Source organism: Colias eurytheme, chromosome 3, assembly GCF_061535395.1.
Source record: "Colias eurytheme isolate Ceu_HAF_F1 chromosome 3, ilColEury1 Martin Lab GWU primary, whole genome shotgun sequence".
Taxonomy (NCBI): domain Eukaryota; kingdom Metazoa; phylum Arthropoda; class Insecta; order Lepidoptera; family Pieridae; genus Colias; species Colias eurytheme.
Genome location: NC_142982.1, coordinates 3852643 through 3876009, shown reverse-complemented (window position 1 = coordinate 3876009; position 23367 = coordinate 3852643). Strand labels below are relative to the sequence as shown.

Sequence of the window (23367 nt, the reverse complement as noted above, 5' to 3'; positions counted from 1 at the left end):
ACGACCAATTAATAGTTATAGGAGTTCAAAGCGGGATATGAATACAATAATTGATGGTTTCGGGCTTCGTGTAAAATGATACGGTGAAAAACTACACAATTTGAATATATTGCCAGCAGTTTTCACGGAATAATGTTTTATATTGCTTCTTGTTATATCTTTTTCCTGATTTACTTTAATATTATACTGACTGTTACTGCAAGGAATTATTTGCATAGAAAACGTGTTTATATTTTACACAGGAAAACTGTTTTTCCCTCGTTAAAATATTCTAGTGCTATCAGCAAAAAGGGAAAAATGGATCTTTTATAATTGATATTTTGTTCCGTGACCAAGGCGAGACGAGGGTGATAGATATTTATTAAGTAATTCCACGAGTAAAGAGCAGAAAATTCAATTTATTTAAACCTTTTCTATCTTTAGAATCATGGCTGCAATGGCACATAAAGTTTCCAAGTGTTTCTGGGCTATATGACATTACAACGTCTATTTAATAAGGACGTATTGGAAGCAGGTGTTTCACTTAAGTCGTTTCTTTAAGCAGTTAAATACGATAAAAAAAAACGCTTGACGCCACGTGAAGGTTGTTGGATTTGGCCTGGGCAGTCAACGTGTTAAAGTATCTAAAATTATTGTAATAACTTCACAAAGTCCAACATGGACTTTGTGAAGTTACCAACTTTTACATATTTTTTAAACGTTAATATTCTGGCAGTAGAACCTATTCTATTTTATTTATAAAATAATATTGGAGACTCAATTGATACTTAAATAATTGAATGTCTTGAGTGAGAACAAGAAAAGTGTATTAGAAACGCATGTATGCTCCATTAAGCCGGTTTCCTCTAACGTCCATCCATTATGTTGATGTACTTACCCCTTGTTAATTATGTTACTAGTTACTACAGTTGCTATAAGTTGTATATAAGTACAGCTTGTATATAAGTTTAACATGCATCTATTTATATTTAAACTTGATGTATCGACATACATACATACATATATCACAGTTAGTTATGTCGATATGTATTGACATAACTAACTTATAGTGATAATTTGATTAATTTGTTTATAAATATTTAGATAAAAACATTTCGGTCATAAACCATCATCATCATCATCTTTATGAGATCTGGTGGAAAGAGACTGTGATGTTATTTCTTGCAATGTGAAAGTAACTACTGATTATGTAAGATTTCCAATAAAGTACGAAATATGTACATGCGCATGTGTATTCTAGATGTAGACATAATTTTTAGAAAGAGGTACCTACACATTTTATAACATCCAGTTTTGTTGCCCATCTGTGCGGTTTAAGATAAAATTATTGTCTCTGTACTTGAAATACAGCGTCAACGGATCCACTTGATTTGTTTGAAGATTTGTATTGTTTCTGTTACACGTTTTATATTCAGTGTTCAGTCGTCCCCTGAGACCTGAGGATTCAATTCATTTAAACGATTTCTATATACTATTGTAGAGTATAGATGTCGATACTATTGTTTGTTGCCTCTAAATAGTGTTAATTTCAATAGTGTTAATTGAAAAAAGAACATACATTTAATTTTCGAAATGTTACACGACAATGAAGATTAGCTAAATATTATTTCACTTACTAACTAACCCAATCCAAACAAAAAACATCAGTTTGTTTTAATAAATATCATTGTTATCATGAACACTCGTCATTTCAATTTTGGTAAAGGTCGAGTAAACACTTGTATCATCCAAAGATCCTCGTATTACGTCTTTGTTCGCAAAACCCTCTCTAATGATACCTTTCCACGGAACGAGCATGGTGTGTAAGCTTTTCAAACTTTCTGACCTTCAAGCCTCTCTCTTAATTCTAATACATCAGCATTAATCATGGGCTCTATCTCCGTATAGAGACGTTGAACCCTTAGATAATAATGCACATAATTCGTTATTGGAAAAATCTTTCTCATGATGTAATCTAAGATGTTTTATTTTGACTTTCTGTTATCTATACTTATATTATTTTTTAATATTATAAAGCTGAAGAGTTTGTTTGTTTGAACGCGCTAATCTCAGGAATTTCTAGTCCGATTTGAAAAATTCTTTCGGTGTTAGATAGCCCATTTATCGAGGAAGGTTATAGTTCATATGTAATCACCCTAAGACCAACAGGAGCGGAGTAATGCAGGTAATACCACGGGGCACAGCTAGTATTTAACATAATATGTGAATATAAGAGTTTGTTTATTAAATTTATTTTAAATAGCAGTGCCAACATTTATTTTATTCTGATAGAGACAAAAATGTTCCTCTTTTACGAACGAAATGCTATGAATATCGTAGATTTGGATACCATGTTCAGAGTTCATGTCTAGCTATGTGAATACAACACATACCACTTCTCTTTTGGTAGTATATAATATTATTATGAAAGGAAAGGAAAAGTAATAAATTATAAGAAAGGCACAATGATTCCTTTTAGCATATAGCCAAAAGACGACCGAAGTAATAAATTCAGAGGGCGAGCGAACGTTTCGAGTTTTTGAGTGGCGTCCATATTGAATTTAAGTCGAGACCGAGCCACGTCGAGTACCTGCCGCGGTAAGCGATATCTCAAATATTGCTCAAGGAAACTACGTCTAATTAATATTCCACTTAAATGAAATAATTTTTTACGATGAAACTTCAAAGATAAATAATTAGTTAGAACAGTTGCCCAAAAAATTCGAAGAAAATGGGTATATATATCTACTTATAATCAATACTAAGTACTTATAATCAAGAAAATGCATGGCATATAACAAAAGTCGATTATTTTGTAAAAAATGTATTGTTCAATCATTATTGTATGTATTTGCAATTTGAAGATAAAAAAAATTTATATTCACTTCCACGAATTTTTTTTACAGCTAGGGTAGCTTATATTTAAAACTCGTTTGCTATATACCAATATGGAATATTTCCCACGCACATATCCGATTACTGTTCCTTAAAATGTGAACAAATGACCTATGTGAGCCCTTTACCACTTCATTGAGCCCTTGTCTTTACGTCGATCACTTGAAAATAGGTTATGGCCATAAATAGGTCGAGAAATCTTTAAATACTTCCTTTAATTTTAGAAATTTATATTCAGATCATACATTGAGAAAATGTCATTCATATGCCTTATCTATACTAATATTATAAAGCTGAAGAATTTGTTTGTTTGTTTGAACGCGCTAATCTCGGGAACTACTGGTCCGATTTGAAAAATACTTTCGGTGTTAGATAGCCCATTTATCGAGGAAGGTTATAGGCTATATATCATCACGCTCTACGACCAACAGGGGTGGAGCCATGGGGGTGAAACCGCGCGGAGCAGCTAGTCACATATTATATTATTTTTAGTTTCATTATTTTACGTTAATGAAAAAAAGAAACACGGAAACAAAATGAAACCTATATGGATTTAAACACGCCTACATCCAAAAAGGGTTCTTAACCTTTAAATATCGGAATCTTGAAGTAATTAAAACGCCGAAAACTTACTAATTACAATTTATATTAATATTGAAGTACAATACAAAGTATCTTCATTTCTATTTGGAGTGTAAATAATAATTATCTACCGACTTCTTCCAACAAAATATATAATAGAGATGAGTTCCATCCTACACAATTTTATAAATGCTATGTTAACAACTTAATATAATATTGATGTATTCGTTTGGATCCACATTCATTAATATTAAAGGGAGTTAAGTATCTAGCACTAAAAAAAAAGATTTCACGGCACGCTTGAAGCAAATTTGAACAGCTTAGAGTGTAAGTGTAAGCCTTAGACAATTTTAAGTTATAAGTATTAAACTATTACTTCTGAAATATGAGGAAGAATGAAGTTTTTTTTAAGCATAGATATATTAAAGACTTTTGGTTAACCTAATGCATGCATAATCATTTCTACTAATAAGAATAAGATAATGGTTGAACGGCTTTTTTATTTCATTAAAAAACTTTGTAGAAATTCCTGGCGAAGGTGACTAATTACACCTCTGCCGCTTCGTGGAAACTGCAGTTAATTAAGGTAGGGACGCAAATGCTCGCTGCCACTTCCAAAGAGACAAAGAGCAGATGTCAAATTGCAAAGTTCCAATGCCATACTTTGACACAAAGGCGGAAAAATGTCCTTTTCTCACACTCATAAAGCACGTAATATAAGAGAGGTCACTGAATTATTTAACTGTACAGATTTAAATTATTACCTCAAAAACTTACCGTCTGGCAATTTACAATTATTTTGCATACATGTAAACATTCGTTCAATGCTTAAGAACTTTCCTAAGCTGCTGCAAATCATCTCATGTACAAAACATGCCCTCGACATCGTTGTGGTTACGGAAGCTAACATTTCTGAAGATATTTGTCATTTATATAGCTTACCGGACTATACAATGCACACACTACTTAGAAAAAATAAAAGGGGTGGTGGAATAATTTTATATATAAAAAAGCATTTAAAATTTACACGTTTCAACAGTAAATATAGTTCTTTTGAAAATATTTGTGGTAAAATAAAAAACAATCAGCAGTGTTTTTCCCTGTGTGCACTGTATAGACCGCCGTCTAGTTGTAAAACGTTATTTATCACAGAATTGAACAATCTGCTAGCCGAGGTAAACAATATAAGTACTTTTAATTCACTTTTTTTACTAGGTGACATGAATATAGATTTAAAAACCACAACAATGCAAAAAAGCCGCTATGTAAATTTGTTAGCTGGGTATGGGTTGATGTGCGGTATATCAGATTATACGCGTATTGAAATGAGACAAAAACTAATAACCAAATCCTGCATCGACCACATCTTTATACGAACATACACATCTGACCCGTACACAGCCGCTATTGATACTGTGCTTGCCGATCACCGCGTTGTCGTACTTGCATGCATCGACACAACACCAACAGCATGTCATATACAGCGTGCTCCAACAAATAAAATTAAACAAGTGTTGGATTATAATATATTAAATAATGAATTAAATGCTATTGACTTCTCACCAACAAACACAATGAATAATTCTAATAACATATTTGAATATATAACACAACAATTTCATAAAGCGTATAAAAAATCTACATAAAATAAAATAATACCACGAAAATTCATTCAACGAGAACCATGGATAAATACTAATTTAATAAAATTATGTGAAAAAAGAGACAAGCTTTTTAAGGAATGGAGACAGGATGAAACTAACGCACAGCTGAGACTACTGTATAATCAAACTCGTAACAAGACTAATAAAGCTCTTGAAACTGCCCGGAATCAATTCTATAGTAACAAAATAAAGGAAAATGATGGCGATCCTAGAAAGTTGTGGCAAGTTATTAATAGTATCTGTGGAAACAAAACCCGAACAATCGACACACAAATCGTACGTGCTTTCACTCCACTAAACTGTAAAGAAATCGCGGAAAAATTCGCATTGGAATTTAAAAATTCAATTAAAAACATAATGCCAAATTGCAAAATTGACTTAGTTCTTAAGAGATACAGTAGGCCGGTGGATGTTAGTATGCGATTTCAGCCAACCACTCACAAACAAGTACAACATATCATTAAAAACTTACATAATAACAAGGCTCCAGGCATGGATAAAATAAGGGCGATCGATATTAAGTCTATAAGTGATAAAATATCTGCCGTAATAGTCAATCTCATAAATACCTCAGTTCGGACTGGTAGATATCCGGATGCACTGAAGACTGGCTGCATAAGACCGGTCTTCAAAAAAGGTGAAAAAAATGATTGTCAGAACTATCGTCCAATTACCTTACTTTCCTGCATTAATAAAATTGCAGAAAAAGTAATAAGCAACCAAATTCACTCTTTTCTAAGGAAAAATGATATTCTTTCTCCGCATCAATATGGTTTTCAATCCGGCAAAAGCACTACGGCACTTCTATCAAACTTTACTGACGAGGCTAATACTTACCTTAATGATAAAAAGCACGTACTCGCCCTTTTCATAGACTTCTCGCGTGCTTTTGATACGCTAGACCATCGCAAACTCATTGACCAACTCGACTATTGCGGAATAAGGGGCAATCTCCTTGAGTGGTGTAAAGACTATTTGCATGGACGGAAATCTTGCGTCAGAATAGAAAACAGTTTCAGCGAAATGAGCAGCGTTGAAGTGGGTACAGCTCAGGGATCGGTGATGGGGCCGTTGCACTTTTTAACTTATGTCAACAATATGAGTGACCACCTCAGTCATTGTAAAATGTTTCAGTACGCTGATGATACCTGTATCCTTATAAACCATGAGAATGCAAATTTAGCCCTTAAATTTCTGCAACACGACTTCAACAATATATCTAAGTGGTGTCATAATGCGGGATTAGTCATCAATGCAAGTAAAACTAAATTATTGTACATCAAGTCTCCATATATGAAACAAGTTGACTTGCCGCAGCTTATCTGCCATTGTCACTCATGCTTGCATAACCAATGCTCACGATCGTGCTCTAACTGTAGTCAGATCGAACTTGTGAATCATTACAAATATTTGGGACTAATCATAGATCATAATTTCAACTGGGGCAAACAAATTGAAGCCGTATGTGACAAACTCCGCGCATTCGCAGCTAAAATATATGCAATAGGGAACAGACTAACATACAAGGTAAAATTATTACTATACAACACTTTAGTCGATTCGATTATATCCTACGGCCTTAGTAGCTATGGCAGAACGTATAAAACATATTTACAAAATATACTCAACCTTCAAATTCGCATCTTAAAACAAATAGTCCCAACTAGAATAAAAAAGAAATACGAAAACGATATAAGCAAACTTTTAAAGCACTGCAATGTGTTACCAATTTTTGAAAAAGTAGAAGTACAACTCTTAAAAGAACAACTTTTTAATAAAACATTTACTGAAAAAGTTACATCTCACAACCTTGGCACACGAAAAGTAACACAAAATAAATTATGTACTATCAGAGCCAATAACCGCTATGGCGAAAGAAGATGCTCATACATAATTCCACGTTTAATCAACAAATTAGATAATAACATTAAAAATAAAATAAACTGTAAAAATGTTAACCGTCAATTAAAATCATACTATATATCACGTTTATAAAGACTCGGCCAGCACAGTAGGTGATCGCAAATAATTTTTTCCACAAGTACCCTATTGTACGTCATATTTTTCTGTTGTATAATTTACTTGCCATCTTAATGTATTTTTCAATGTAATATCATAATGTAATGTTATTTTCAAATGTAATGCAGCAAAATTTATATTAATCTGTCTAGTATTTGTTTGGCGTCTAGAATGCATGTGCACCACGATCAAATCGTGTCGATTTATGTGGTGTTTCTTCTGTATGCTTAATGTATGTTTATTTTTCTATCAATAAATGGTTTAATAATAATAATAATACTTTGATTTTAATTGCACCTTCTTTAATACTATGTGTAGACTGTAGAACCAACATTAATATGAGTAAAACTTAAATTCGACACTATAAAATGTTAATGAAAGTTTGTACGTACATAAAAATCATATTTACTACGAGCTCTTACATTTTAAATTATGATATGATCGTATCGTTATGTCAACTTCTTCTAGTAACTTCAGAACTTATGAAAAGCTCCGATGAATCTTGTTAATTAAAGTTAATTTTGTCAACAGTTCGTCAGCGAGTGAGCTAATCTCCAGGCGTGGTGTGTTCTCACGAAGACAATATGGGTCCGTGGAGCAGGTAATTCATTCTAATTTTCTTAATTACTAATTTGTTTGCACAATTCCTTAACTATTTTGTTTTCCTTTAATAACAATGACGTTTTTAAAGATCTGAAAACAGTATAATTTAAACTTAAATTACAAAACTGTTATCTAAGTAATAGAAAATTTCTATGACAATATTTATGTATTATTTTTTCTATTTATTGGAATAATTAGTCACCTCAACGGACGTCTATATTTTATTAAATCAATCGAATCGATCGCTAATAGTAAGAAAGTAAATTTTGCACATGTGTCTGACTCATGTCTGACTATATGAATGGAAAACATGGAAATTCCCAAAAATAACGTTTTTTTTCTGCAATAAAACCTTTATAGTATATAGACCCTTAATAAGTGAATATAATTAAATAATTATTATATTCATATTCAACTTGAGGATATTCAAGTTTATTTTTGAGCCTAATTTTTATTTTTTATTTTTAATTGAATTTTTTTTAAGTATTTGTTTCAATTATCATGTTTACTGATATTATGAATAGTAAAATACAACTGCTGCGTCTATCCGCTCCATGTGCTGAAATATTTTCAAGCTTGTGTAAAATTTTAAGTTTATCTATTAACAAGTTCAAAATGAAAGCAATTTTATGTAACAGTGAACAGAAGAAAAAACAAAACTTGCCAAGAAAACATTTGAAAACTAAATTAAAGACTTCGTATAAAAGCATATAAACAAACGATGAATAAAAGAAATAGAATAAATACAGCAAAGTCTAGCATTTAATCGTACCTTACTAAGAAAATAATACATGTCCTCAATAAACCAAATGAAATAAAAACAATGCATAATATAATTAAGTACATTATATTACACATAACCCTAAATTAAAATTGAGTCGGAAAATATATCGTAGCTGTCGACAGCAGGTGTTTAAGTTTAGTAGAATGTTTAGAAATAAAGCAAAACATTGTGATTTAACACTAATTTAGAACATTAACAGTCGAGATTAAATCTGTAGAGTCGAAATAACAATTGAAGATCTCGCTCAAGATAATTAATGTGAATTTAAAATAAATCAGAGAAGCAAGCAGAAGCAGTCGACAATGGAATTCAGAATGACAGTGTAAAGAAAAGCTTTATTTGGAACAAGAAAACAAACCTACACATTTTTTGAGAGAGAAGCCAACAAATCTATTAATCAATGTTTGAACTGTCAACACTCAACACAAATGCATGTTTTATTTTTTGAACGTCGCAATTAATATTCAAAAACTCAAGTACATTAATTCACTAAGTACCTAACCATAGAGAAGCTTTCTAAGTTGAAGTCCTATTATTAGTTGCCTGTCTGAATTTTCGTCGATGTAGAAGGTAAGGAAAATGCGGTATCATTACGATCACAGTCGAACAATCGAAACTATCGTTATAGGTGATAGCATCGTATCGGAGTCTTAAAGTATAATAAACCTCAACTGAGACAATCGATTTATACTTACCTACATTTTTTCTTTAATAACCCACCTTCGTCGCAAATAATCGATTGTAAAATAAAATTTTGGCACAAAAAAGTGAGTAATGAAAATATCTTAGCGAAGGGATTCTTACTTTTATTGAAATATCGAGCTCAAATTCGCCTAAATTACATTTTTATACGTATTCACTTTTAAATTTGATCCTAAATACATAAATGTACTCACATACTAAATGAAAATTACATGCAAAACAATCTACACGAAGTGATATAAGAGACAAGATATTAAGAACTATTGGTAATTTAATAAGGTAAATTGATTATTAGAAAATAAATACAAATTGAAAAAGCCGAATATTGAAAAATAAACATAATATTAGTCATTCACCTGTTAGATCAGTCTGCACCAACGTACCCTCATAAACTTTAAGTGTCCTTCACCCACTAAATGGAAAATCGAACGACCATTTTACTGGCAATTTCCTGACACCTTATTTCTTATAATTTATTAAAACGTTTTCAGAATGTTATGTGGCTTGCATTCTGTAAATACAACGAATTCGCTTGATATATTTTGTTTCAAATATCTGTAAATGTAATAAAATATCAGAAATAGTGCTTGATACTTTATTTTTCTTTCTTAAATTGTTGCCCCATGTTGGCTATATGCACAATGTTACTTTTGATAATTTATTTAAAGCAAAAATTCGGCAATTAAACTTTGAAAGTGACCATGATATTACACAAAATAAAACTTAGCCATTATATTTATTTTATGTACCTACCCATATTTCTTATTTTGAAACATGCCATGTAAAATATCAATTTTGCATGGCATGTCACATAAATCAGACTTGAAGATAAAACATATACAATGCATTAATAGAGTCATTAGCGTGGGAAAACAATCAATCAATATCTAGACACGCCTTATGTGACAGCAATGGAGCAAGGTATTATTATTACAGGTGCTCTGTACAATGTGTTGACAATCAATCACATTTCACAGGTCACTGCGGAGCTTGTAGGCCATTATTTTAAATAATAATTAACCCGCGGCCCGACCCTGCCATAAATATTACCCCATTATAGGCTAATTGCATTAATTAATTCCTACATTCAAGTAACACGTCATTTTATTAATAGACATGACTACGTTTTTAAATAATTAATGAGCGATAATAATTTCGATATTAACGTAGGTTAGGCATGCCTTTTAATTTGTTAGTTTATGAGAAGATAACAAAATGAAGTAATAATTGATGGTTTTTCCTTTTCTCCCCATAGAGTCGTGTCAAATATATTACGTCACATCCCCACTGCGATAAATATTTATTATGATATAACGCTTTATAGCTAATCGGCGAGGCGACTCTCAATACTAAGTGATTTCTTCTGTACTAGTTGGATTACAAAGGATGTCACGAAATCATAAAAGTGTTGTAGACGAAGAAACCACTTGAAAATGGAAAAGTAAATGAATTGTAAGATCAAATTTAACGTTTTATTATATGAACTTATATGTACGTTTTTGTTTTTTTTATAACGTACCTACGTGTTATTATAATAATATAGAAATATAAAATTTTAAGCTCAATTATATCAGCAAAAAAAAGCTATAAATACAAACTTATATAATTAGTTGATTAATAATATTACAGAAAATTAATAACATTTAAGTAATTTCACGCCATTAAACATCAAAGCTCTTATAAGGTTTATAATTAAGTAAAATAAACGTACCTTTGCTATAATCGTTGATAATGAACAATTTTACGAAGGATATTTCCAAGACCGATCGTTAATAATATAAGGTTAGGTGACATCCCGATATTACTATCATAAAGATACTAATCTCAAGAAATTAACTTACGCTATCATAGGTTTCTTGAATAAACTTTTTCATTCTTTAATTGTTCATGTATGTTCCATAATTAGATCATGTATTTTTTTTGCATTAGAATATAGTACAGTTAACAGTAACAGTCTTATGTTTCTGATGTTATAAATGGGAAATAAAGATTTAAGTATATGTTTGTTTACAGATACATATTTTAAAATGCATTTACCATTATAAAGCTTAGACAGTATTATATTATCTGTGGCTACAACTTACCGAGTATCATTTATTTTATGTGTTTACTCCGATTCAACCCGGACGCAGAGCGTAGCTGAGATAAAGAGTCTAGTAACTAGTTTAATATAAATATTTTTGCCTCAGTCTCAATTGAAACTACGCAATATTTACACCTCAACTCATTTGTCTAGCCGTGCACCAGATGAGCCGAACAAAGGCTATCTTTTGCTCTATTTGATCTGTGATTAATTTGTAAAATAAGTGAAGACTTCGGCGATTATCATGATAAAATTTCTAGAATAATCTGTCTCATGCTTAACACCCTTGAGTCTTGACTTTAATCCATGAAGATATAGCGAAAGAATCTTCAGTACACTTGACATATACTTGTTTCCTGACCTGATGCCAATCATCTATTGTCGTGGATAGCTAAACTAGACAACGCTTTCATCTGTCTTGGCTGCATTCCAATTTCGATCGCGAGCTCTATGCAGAACAGTGTCTTCCAACAAATTCCACTGCCTACTGTGATAATGAAAATTCAAATTTTAACAGATAATAACTGATATTAAGGTTAATATAGAAAAAGATGTATGTTGAATGTTATCTTAGTAATTTCTTTACAATATGTTATATTTTTTTTAATACCCTGACGTAAGCAATAATCATAACACAGATAATGATATCTAGAAGAATAACTTATTGTTTTTTTTTTATTTTTTGTTTATTGGGCTACTTAGTGCTCAATTTTAATTTTAAAGCTACCTAATAGAAGTCTTAACTGACGAGAGAATTTTAGGTATTGTAACAAGAAAAGAAAATTGAGCATTTCTCAATTTAATCATTTTTTACCCGAATCCTGCTGTCGATCTTATGAAAAAATAAGATTAACAGTAAATTCAATCTATTTTAAAGAATTCAAAAATTATTCTTGATTAAAATAAACACTCCGGCTTACTTTAGGATTTCTAGATATCGGGTTATAACAGAAATTTAGGAAACTATTTTTTAAATCATGTTTTAAAAAACTGAAGTAACTTTATCCGGTATAAAAATAATCAAAATATAAGAAACGACTAATAAATAAATCTATAAAGTGACGGAATATTAAATATCAAAAGGCGTCAACAGGGTCAGACATAGCTTTGAAGGCTCCCTGAGGAAATATTTTTTTCAATTTGTGTAGGCAAATTGAATTTCAGTGCAGGAAATGATATCTGATATGAAATTCGATGAGTGTATCCTGATATTTATAATCGTTTTAAAATGTCCCGCATAGGGAAAACTATAATTTTAATCTGTAATTATATATGTGTTTACACTTTATAAACATTATGTATATCATGTGTATAATTTTGAGTACACAGGTCACATACAGTTCCTTTCAATAATTATTGTTCATCTACTACTAGAAAACTAGTTTAGAACCGAAATATAGCAATTAACACACATATTATTCAGAAATTACAATCAAATACTGGAATAAGGTCATAAGGGTTTAAAATTTGTTTTGTAATCTTAATTGGCTCATAATTTTGTATAAATATAATAATACTGAGAAATATTATTTACTGTAATGCTGTATGATTACGAATAAATAAATAAATAATAATAAAAATTTAATAACCATCATTCTCTTTGTTTTTTTCCTACAATAATATTTAAAAAAATTGATTGTTCTAGTTGTCAGCGACAAGCGAAGTTAGCGGCGCAGTGGACGCAATCATCCGCCGCTACCGTCTCGAGAACGGGAATTCGCTGGGCGAAAAAGATGAGGTAATTAATAATTATTAATATATAATTAATTATTTATTTTGTAAAAAGCACCCAATTTTTTTACATATTTAATTTTTTTTTTTTCGTACTTATTAGTACGTAACGTAAAAAATATTAACACAGGAAATTCCTGCTTTTCAGGTTTTTAAAAACAATAATTTGTATACAATTAAATTATATTTTTATTTTCATATTATCAGCAATAGATAAGTCATTCTGGTAGAAAAATATTATAATATAAAAAAGGAACTATTCCTGAAGTTGATTTTTTTTAAGCACTGGCTAGGTATTTCAAATTAAAAAAAAATAATGACGAATTTTTGGCGCCAATTTTCACGCAGTCGGATTTTTGTTTTTTTTATTATTTATTATAACTTGATAACTATTATATACGATAAATAAGTGACCCAAAAGGATGAAATTTATTGTATTCTATATACTGAGTTCAATATAACTTGTACATTAGATATTTTGTTTCAAGTTGTTTGGTCCGCCCAGCGCACCGGTACTCGAAAATCCCGAATTCCAGACGCGATGGTACTTCAAATACTTTCTTGGCAAAAGTAAGTTTCTATTATTTATTTTATAACAAAAGTAAAATAAGTATGTGGTTACTATTATGTACTGACCGTAATAAAATACCTAGGAGTTTTTTACATTGTATGTACGAAACTCTACGCGCCTAGCTTTGATTGGCCTCTTAAAATGTAAACTGCATAGTTCGACTATGCCACCTTTATTACAATGAGGATTTACTATCTACCTACACAGTGCCCACCTTTATAATAAAGCTTAAATTAAGGTCTAAGATAGATTATTTTCATATTCATAGTAAATTGAACACCAAAACTTTTTTGTTGTTGTATATGTTATACTTCTTTTACAAAAGTTTCCATTGCAAAGAAATAAAAAGTATTTCATATCATGTATTATTAATTTTGCATACTATTACCATATAATTAGCAATAAAACTACAAAATTTGTAACATTGCAGCGGAGCTCTTGATAAAGTCTGTTTTAATGAAGCTTCTGGCGTCGAGCATTGTCTTGATTGAGTTTTCTTCCATTGTAGCATAGAAAAGTGTATGGAAAACTCTTTATTAACCTTTGATACACTGGCAAGTAGATTTTAATTACTTTGGGTATTAAAAACAGCGACGATTGTTAACATCTTAATAAATGTTCTGCTCAGTATTTATATATTAAAAAAACTACTCCACATATTTTTAATGTAATAGTTATACATATATGTACGTACTTTTTACCTGAGTAATAATAGTATTTTTATTAACTTACAGCAGTATTATATTCAAAACGTTTCAATTTCAACTTTAAATTGTGTTTTCCAGTAAAGCGTTACGTTTCAAGCCACTTAACCTTTTTTTACTTCATTGTTATTCCGGAGCTTAGTACTCATCCGACTTATGCCGCGTAGTTGTGAAATATAGCAACAGATGCTCAAAAGTCACTTCAATTTGTTCTTTCTTTAAATAATAAATTTTATACTCTACTATTTCTATTTTTTTCTTGTTGAACTTTTCTGTTTATTTAATGATAAAAATAAAATATCTTAAAGTGTTCTAAACTCGACATAGAGTAAAATAACTATAAGTCTCTCTTAACATATATTATCTATGTAAATAATAAAAACTACTTCACAACCTCAACCCTTTCCCTTTAAGATTTCAAATGCACTGAAAGACGCAGGTGTCACCTACAGAATTCCGTTCCAAGGTTTTAATGCATCCATTACAAGTTTTATTTTAAACTTCGCTATAAGTCTGTGTAAAGTCAAGGCTGTTCCTCTCAAAAACAAAGCATAAACACAAAGAGGAGTTGAGAGTTGTTATTTCAAGTTGGAATTTAAATCGTGACAAACCGGCGCGCAACTGAAGCGATTTTCAGTAAATCTTTGGCAGCATTCAATATAGGATTGTAATTGGAAATTTCGATTGCCCAGTTGTATAGCTTCGACCACAACTAACGAATATCAAATTTAAATATGTAGTTTTCAATGTTATAATTTTACCGGAAACCATATTCAAAGGGTTTAAACAATTTAAATTTTGTATAGTAGGTATAATTCAAAGTAGGTAAATATTAATATTCCTTTTGCATATTTTGCATAGGTAAATGAAGAATGGCGACGGGGAAAAAGATCTACGACCCAAATTCTTCATTTAGCCTTTCAACATCTAGCAATAATATAGATATCTTGTTACAGACATTTCTTAAATAATAAGCCAATAAAATTATAATTAATTATATTTGAGTTTTTCTACGATTATTTATAGCGACGACCGTTTTGACCTTGACCGAATCAATTGAATCAAGACTATATTGGTTGAAGCTTGTAATAAAAATTAATTAATAAATTGCTCAATGAGTTCTTCGGCTTGAATATTATAAAAAAAGACTTTATTAAGCTCACAAATGAATAAAGTATAGGTATTTAACAATATCCCACAATTACACACGTCTAGATTAATTAAACCTTAGCAACAGAAAATGTTCTTTCCAAATTATCCCCGGTGACTATAAATAGGGCTGCGACGAATTATGGGAAACATCTATATTCCTTGAAGGCAATAAATAGTTCTATCAATAAACCACAGAAACCTATTTTTACCATTCCTTCGCGCCATTTTGTTTAATTCGGAACCGACTTCTGGAAATTTGCAAATAAACCAATACATGTTATTGAAATTTTAAATGCAAAATCCCTAGATTCCAAACATTTAATTGAGGTTTTTCTAATTAAGATGCAGAAGCATCCGATGTATTTATTAAATTGGTACCAACATGGTAATTCAGTTTTGACACTGATGGTAGATACCAAATCGATCTAATAAAAAAATCTAAGTGTCTTTACGGCATAAGTACTTTTTTAATAAATAATAAAATCCGTTAGAATGCATAAAGTAATATCACTTTATTGAGTTTCTTGTAAAAATTGGTGTCGTATAAGTTAGCTTTATGCTCATAAAACTACTTAATATTTTGATCAAAAACTCCTCTGACTATAAATATCTCCATAATGTACTTTTTATTTAAATAGCATACTCCTAAACACCCACTCATTGAAGAAAAGTTTAAAGATTCATTGTATCAACGTTGGTATATTTATTCATCCATTATAAAATTTGGTGAATTCCTGATATTTTATAATAATATTTACATTAATTAAGGAGTTTCATGAGTAGGACGATTACAAAATGTAACTTAAGGGAAGTAAAAATTAGCATAATTCGATTCGATCCTCGGAAAACAGAGATTGTTTTTTTATACCATAAAATATTTTTGCTTCTGAAATTTTTTCATTGAACGTTTCTCATTTAAAATTTTATTGATAAGAGTGCTATTTTATAGAAAAAAATTTGCATAGTACACAATCGTTCAATGTGTGATTAATTTCAGTGCACCAAAACTACATAGGAGTAGATGGCGCCAGAGAGCCATATCTTTTAAGCGTGGTGCAGGAGGGGGCGGGTCTTTTACGAGCAATACTCTTCAATAAAATGGTAAGCAGTATACTGCCTTTGTTACTTTCTATTGTTAAGACATGACATAGGTACAAAAGAAAAATAGACTAGCTTGGTAAGGCTATTTCTTGGTTACATAAGAATCGATTTATTATTATAGGTTAAGTTTCTTTTTCTATTATTGCGGCTTCTGAACTTTTTTTGGCTGTTGTTTGTGTCAAGAGAATCATTGGAACGAGTTGATGCAAAATACATAACTTTGGCTATTGGGTAACCGATAGAGACATTTAGATACTATCTTCTCGTGTCAACTACCTAATTTTTTTTTTTCAATTATTTCTCAACTTTTTATTTATGCGTAAGTATCTATCTCAGAAGTATTTGAAAACACAAAATTTCAATACTTATAAATGAGAAGTTGGAAGAGAAAAATTAACGTTTACAGTCCTTGCCTTTCGTTGGGTGTGTCGTATCCTCAATTTTCTAAACTAAAATACATACAATGTCTTCAAGTGTTATAAACACGCAACGCAAACAACGCCAAAAAACTGTCTACGTTCGTTAATTAAACTGACAAAAAATCCAATCTTGAAAGAATATAATCACTCAAACCTTGCTTCTGATCGCGAAGCCGCTTATAACGAGCCTTTTCACTAATTTATATTCCCCAACAATAGGGTGCGCATAAAATTTACTTGCCAGCAAGTGCTTGGAGTGGCGGAGGAGGTCAAGCGCCGACGAGGCCCACCCTCAAGCAGATCCTATCGCAATTCACAGCCATCGAGAGGATTGATAAAATGCCTAGAGAGGTTGACAATTATTTTATATATTATTTTTATGCTTATCTTATATCTTGTTATATTTCTGAAGTTTTCAGACCAATTAGAAAATAACAATATAATTATTTAACAATATTGACATTCATTATTGAAATAATACTTTGACCTCTAAGTAAAAGCTCAATATGTTCTGTCCTTAATTATACAGTAAAAGCTTTTAATGACCCTATATATGTATAATATAGACGTAGTACGATATAAAGAAAATGAAGTTTCTTTGTAGAGCTCTAGTTTATTTGTCGATTAACAAAAGTCTAAGTACTAACTTCAACCACCAAGTTTAGATCATAATGTTCTAATTTTACGATCAAAACCATAAAATACTCTTTTCGAGTAGTATATAGAACACGAATTTATTCTTTTTTGTTCAGATAACGTGTCCCGAACTTCAGAAAGACGTATTATTGCTCGAAGAACAAGAAGGGTCGGTAAATTTCAAGATCGGCGTTATGATAATGAAGCCAGGCCAGAGGACTGACGACGAAATGCTTTCAAATGGTATTTATTATAGTCACTAACTTTTGTCAACAATTTTCTTATTTCGCTAGTTCATTCTCCATTTATGTTTAATACAACTTTGGTATTGGATTTTGGATACAATGGTTTTGTTACAAACTTAGTTTCAGGTATTGGAACTATTTTCGAATGTCTGGATTTTATATAACTAAATTAGAATATTCAAATATATTCATAAGTCTTTACATACTTAAGTGATTTCTCTCAGACTTGTAATGATATTATTTATCAAAGTAAAGACTCGCTAAAAATAACTTCGCCCAAGTCGAGTACTTTACGTTTCAAGAAAACGATATGACAATCAGAGAGATACAATATATGTATTACATACATACTGAATACCTGTAATATGCATCACTAATACAAAATGGATTTCAAATTAAACAAACATTTGGTTAATGTGTGACTAGAATTATATTTTATTTATCATATTCATATGAAAGACAAAAATACCACATATACCAGATCTATTTCCATTTGACCGGTCATTTGTGCCATTATAGTAAATGACAACATAGCATTTCTATTCCAGAAAAAGGTAACGAAAAATGGGACAGATTTATTTCACTTTTGGGGGACAAGATTCGATTAAGAGGATGGAACCGTTTTCGAGGAGGTCTCGATGTCAAAGGTAAGTCTATATCCTACCTCTGCAAACTAAATAATGTTTAAACTAATTTACAGGAATTGGGCTTCTAACTAAATTCGGCCAAATTAAACGCAATTGTCATGATAGTGTGAAATTTATTTCTTAATTTCAAGTATGTGGATAACGTTAATTAATTATTGGCTACTTTCCAGTTGTCTTTCTTTTACCGATTTTCTCTATTTGATGAAAAGGAAGTCGTCTTGTTACCTTTGCTTTCTAGAACAAAAAGAAATGTTTATTGCTTATTATTTTACACAGAACTTAATAATTACTCATATTAGTTATATCACCTTTATTTAGTTGTAGCTTAAACTTAAATTGGTACTTGTTTAATATCAATTATGTACTATGTAATTCTAATTTATCTTTGATGAGAATTATTAAAATACCCAAACCAGACCTTGAACTACGAAATTTAATTAAAAATATTTCAAACTAATCTCGTATACGAATACGAAATTTCAAATAACAGACATTCTAGAACATTCTACATTTTAACGGTCGTAGGTGACATGACTGGCAGCCATTCCATTTACACGATGCACCAAGGCCACGAAATTATGTTCCACGTATCAACAATGTTGCCGTTCTCTAAAGACAACAAACAACAGGTCAGTATTACATTGTATTTACTACTAGCTGTTGCCCGCGACTTCGTCCGCGATTCAGTCGTTTTTCGTCATTCGTCGTTTAAAAAAAATACATGACACTTTATTTTTGAATGTTCTTAATTGTCTCTTATAAAATTTAACTACATTAAAATTGAATACTCTGATAAGAAAATCTTAAAATCATCGAAAATCATAGACATCGAATATCTGAGGAAAACATGAATGAATGTGATTTAAATTCTACATTTCTTAGTAATTAAAATAATAATCTAAATTAAATGTAGATTAACAGTTTGAGCGCACCATTATAGAATATGTACCTAAGTAATAAATTACGTTAGTTTACATAGTAACTTTACTAAAAACACGATGACTTTCTTTCGCGCTCGGTACCACAAACTAAACATGTTTGTGGTACGTGGCCCGCGTCACTTTACCCCCCACGAGTTCCCCTCCGTTGCTATGCGAAAATACATTCGTCGCCCTACTGTAGGAAAAATTGTAATACTGCGGCCTGGGCGTTATAACACGCTCAGGGAATTCCTGAGTGCTGATAGACTTCCGTCTATCGGCATTTATACCAATTTTATATTAATATCACCATCTTGAGGAAAAGCTTCTAATGTCGATTTAAAACGCATATATACGGATTAACCTGATGAATTAACATGTTCTAAAATTGTGAAATGAGTTCAGTTTTAAATTCGAGAAATATTGATTTCTTGTATTCGATTATTCGTCGTAGTCGAATACAAAATATATTTAAAGAAACTTAGGTTGGCCTTCAGGCAAAAGGGATCCTATCAAATGATAAACTTGACCTTGTATCTTAAAAGTAAGAATGAAAGGAGCATCTGATAATTGTTGAGCACCAAAGGATCATTTAAAACGCAATACTATAAGAGCTAATATTGTCTAAGAACTGTTTAGATTGCACATGTTCCTCTAAAACTTAAAAGTAGTGATTTCAAAGGTTCCGGCGTATCTTCAAACGAAAGCCGACTCCTTACTCCACTTTAAAGCATTACAAAAAGAACATACTACGTTAATATCGCCTATACAGAAGATGATCTGTAATCAATTGTGAGGTTATAAGCAAACCCACTTTTATATTATTTTGTCGGACCACACCACCGAATTTGTAGATTGATCTTCTATGTTTACCTCTAAGTCATGAAGACTATGTCGAAATCTGTCTACAATAAGACGGGCCTCTCGCTATTCGTCCGTTTAAAGAGACCAATAGTTTCAATTCTTAATCTTTCATTAAACAAACTTATTAATCGTTCTTGTCTCAAATAATGGTAATATTCGCGTCCCTACTCTAGTCATTGCTTATGCTCATGTTCATCTTCGAGAGATCGAATAATATTATGGTGCACCCTATTATTTGTCAAACGGTCTTCATATTGAGTAAAAGTTTCAGAATTCTCGAGATAAAATATGACGATCGTGATCAGCTGTGAGACGTAATTCCCTCTCAGTGAGGGTTTCGGTCTCACGGGATAGTACAATATGCCATTTGCGATCAGCTGTGAGACGTTATATATACCCTCAGTGAAGGTTTCGGTCTCACAGGATAGTACATGCCGTTCGCGGTCAGCTGTGAGCCGCAATTCTCGTTGTGAAGCGGTTTCAGGTTCGGCATAACACATGTTGTTTTCGGTCAATAGTAAGCCTCTTATCTCTAACGAATAACGATCCTTGAGAACTCTTATTTCTCATTTTCTTAACTTTGCTCGAATTTCGATATATGTATAAAGATTTTTTAGGTGGCACTGATGCGGGTGAATAAAAATTAAAACGGACTAAGAGTGTTATAATCTCAATCATCATCATCAATACATATAATAAAATTGTGGAAAAGTGATGTCTGTACAATTAAAATATGTAGAAAAAAATTAGCAGGTGTTATTATTATCGAGAAATCGAGAGAAACCATTTTTTTCTCTTAAAAGCTCCCCCCCTCCCACTTCCCGAACTCCGATTGACCGTAATTTATTTTTCCTTACATTTTTATCATATCCTTTTCTAATGGGTTTCATCCTACTGCGATTTTTTTTTGTTTCAAAAATTATCTACCCTGGTGTATAGGTAAATTTTCCACATAAAATGTCCTTTAAATTATGTCATATTATATTTTTAACCCCCGACGCAAAAAGACTGGTGTTATGTGTTTGACCGCTATGTATTTCTGTGTGTGTGTGTGTGTGTCTGTCTATGGCACCGTAGCTGGCTAACAGGTAAACCGAATTAGATGCGGTTTTTTTTGTTAGGCAGAATATTTTCCGACGCTGGTTCTTAGATAAAGTGTATCAAAATTGGTTCATCCACTTATTATACCTACATAGGGGTAAAAGTGGGAATGAAAAAAATGAAAGTTATAATTTATTTTTAAAGATCGTCGGGAAGTTTATGAAATTATTTATTCCTTTTTCTATACACTTTTCTTCGTCTAAACGGTTTAGTTACGTGCTCTCTCTCTCTTCAGCCTTTAGTTACGTGCGTGAGACAGGAAAGATCTAATTTGGATTTGTTTCTGGATTTGATAAAAACTGAGTATCGATTAAGCTGATCAGTGGCTACTGGCTACACCATAGATTATTAAAAACAACCGTTTAAGAAAGGAAGGAAATAGAATTTGCTCCTCTCCCCCCCTTGGTTCCTAAAAAATAATATGACATAATTTAAAAGAAATTTTACGTAGAATTAGTTAGGCATTTCTTTTTTGATTTTCGATATTATATACTAATCATAATTTTTAATTACAATATGTAGTAACTATTTGGTATAGGTTAGGCATTTCATTTCTTGATTTTCTTTAATAATTTGGTACGTAAGTTTTTTAGCTCAGTTTAGTAAGAAATTTTAATAACAATTCTTTTAATTATTTATGGTAGTACAACAGTACAGTATGGTAGTACGTATTTACTCAATAATTGTATGTTAAGTAGTAATTCAGCATGGGCGTAGCCACGGTGGGGCTGGGTGGGGCGCTTACCCTGGCTTTGATCTGGTAGGTACTAATTGTGAAGGGGAGTGGGCGTGGGCGTGGGATTGGGACTGAACGTGGCATATGGCGTGGGAGTGCGAGTGGGCGCGGGAGTGGGAGCATGAAAATAAAAATGATTTTTTATTGTTGCCCCACCCTGAGCCCATGGTCATAGGTCCCATAGTCACTATTCCACGCGAACGAAGTCGCGGGGACAGCTAGTAGACAAATATAATCAGAAAGCTTTGAACTCCTAAGCTCAACCATAAAAGATAGACATTTATGATGTCGGGAGATATTTTTTATATAATATGGAGAACATTTCTTTCATACTTGATTTCTGTGTAGCTTTAACCATTAAGATACACGCATTAAGAACGCACACGCGACGAAAGCTTAAAAATGGAGTTGCTGCTCTGCTCACGAATATGAAAAATAATTGTACCAAGTTTCGTTTAAATCCGTCGAGTAGTTTTTGTTTCTATAACGGTTATACAGACAGACAGACGGACAAACATTTTTGACGTCGATGTCGATCTCTAATCACCTCGTGATAGTTATTTAGGAAATATATTTCATGTGCAGAATTGACCTCTACAGATTTAATATAAGTAGGTATACATATATTTAGATTCCAATTTCCATGTAACGTTAAATTCGACTATATAATAACTAACAGACAACGCAGGTTACTCTCGTTTCCGTAAGTTGAGGCGGCTACATATTCGGTCCTAATAACATGACTTTTTGTGAACGAAACGACAGCGCGGTTTAATTCGATGGCAACACCATCAGAAAAAAGGAAATATTTTTAACTTTGAAAAAATATTATGATTTACACTATTAATACTATTTTAACATTAACACAAAATATAAGACTGTGAGTGTGTAAAAATAAATCCAGCTAGTTTCACATCACACTTATGTTTATAATTAGGTATACGACATGAAAATATATTAATTACCAAGCAATAATCATACAGATAAATACTGAACAAAAGTATTAACAGTCAAAGTATATTTTTACTAACAACATGTAAATGATGAAGGAATAATAATTATCAACGAACTAACCTTTTTGTATTAGAGTCCCGCCTCGTGATCGAATTATTAAAACACGAAGATTTTTAAAAATGTAACCAATGAACACAATCAATATTAGATTAACTGTAATGGTGTCTAGTTTGACTTAAAATAATATACATCTACCCTCACTTTTAAAAATGTAG

At 31.5% G+C, this 23367-nt stretch overlaps 1 protein-coding gene across 1 annotated transcript in view; it reads left to right on the top strand.

The window, feature by feature from the left end:
- The window catches only part of LOC149909469 (GTPase-activating Rap/Ran-GAP domain-like protein 3), a 54489-nt gene that overhangs the window by 18563 nt on the left and 12559 nt on the right, over positions 1–23367 (top strand). Inside the window, exons 2-9 of the mRNA XM_090117502.1 lie at positions 7671–7740; positions 12957–13049; positions 13531–13612; positions 16467–16570; positions 17209–17340; positions 17742–17868; positions 18419–18517; positions 19043–19146. Of these exons, the coding sequence (XP_089973628.1) occupies positions 7671–7740; positions 12957–13049; positions 13531–13612; positions 16467–16570; positions 17209–17340; positions 17742–17868; positions 18419–18517; positions 19043–19146 (811 nt within the window). The remainder of the gene's footprint in view (positions 1–7670; positions 7741–12956; positions 13050–13530; positions 13613–16466; positions 16571–17208; positions 17341–17741; positions 17869–18418; positions 18518–19042; positions 19147–23367) is intronic.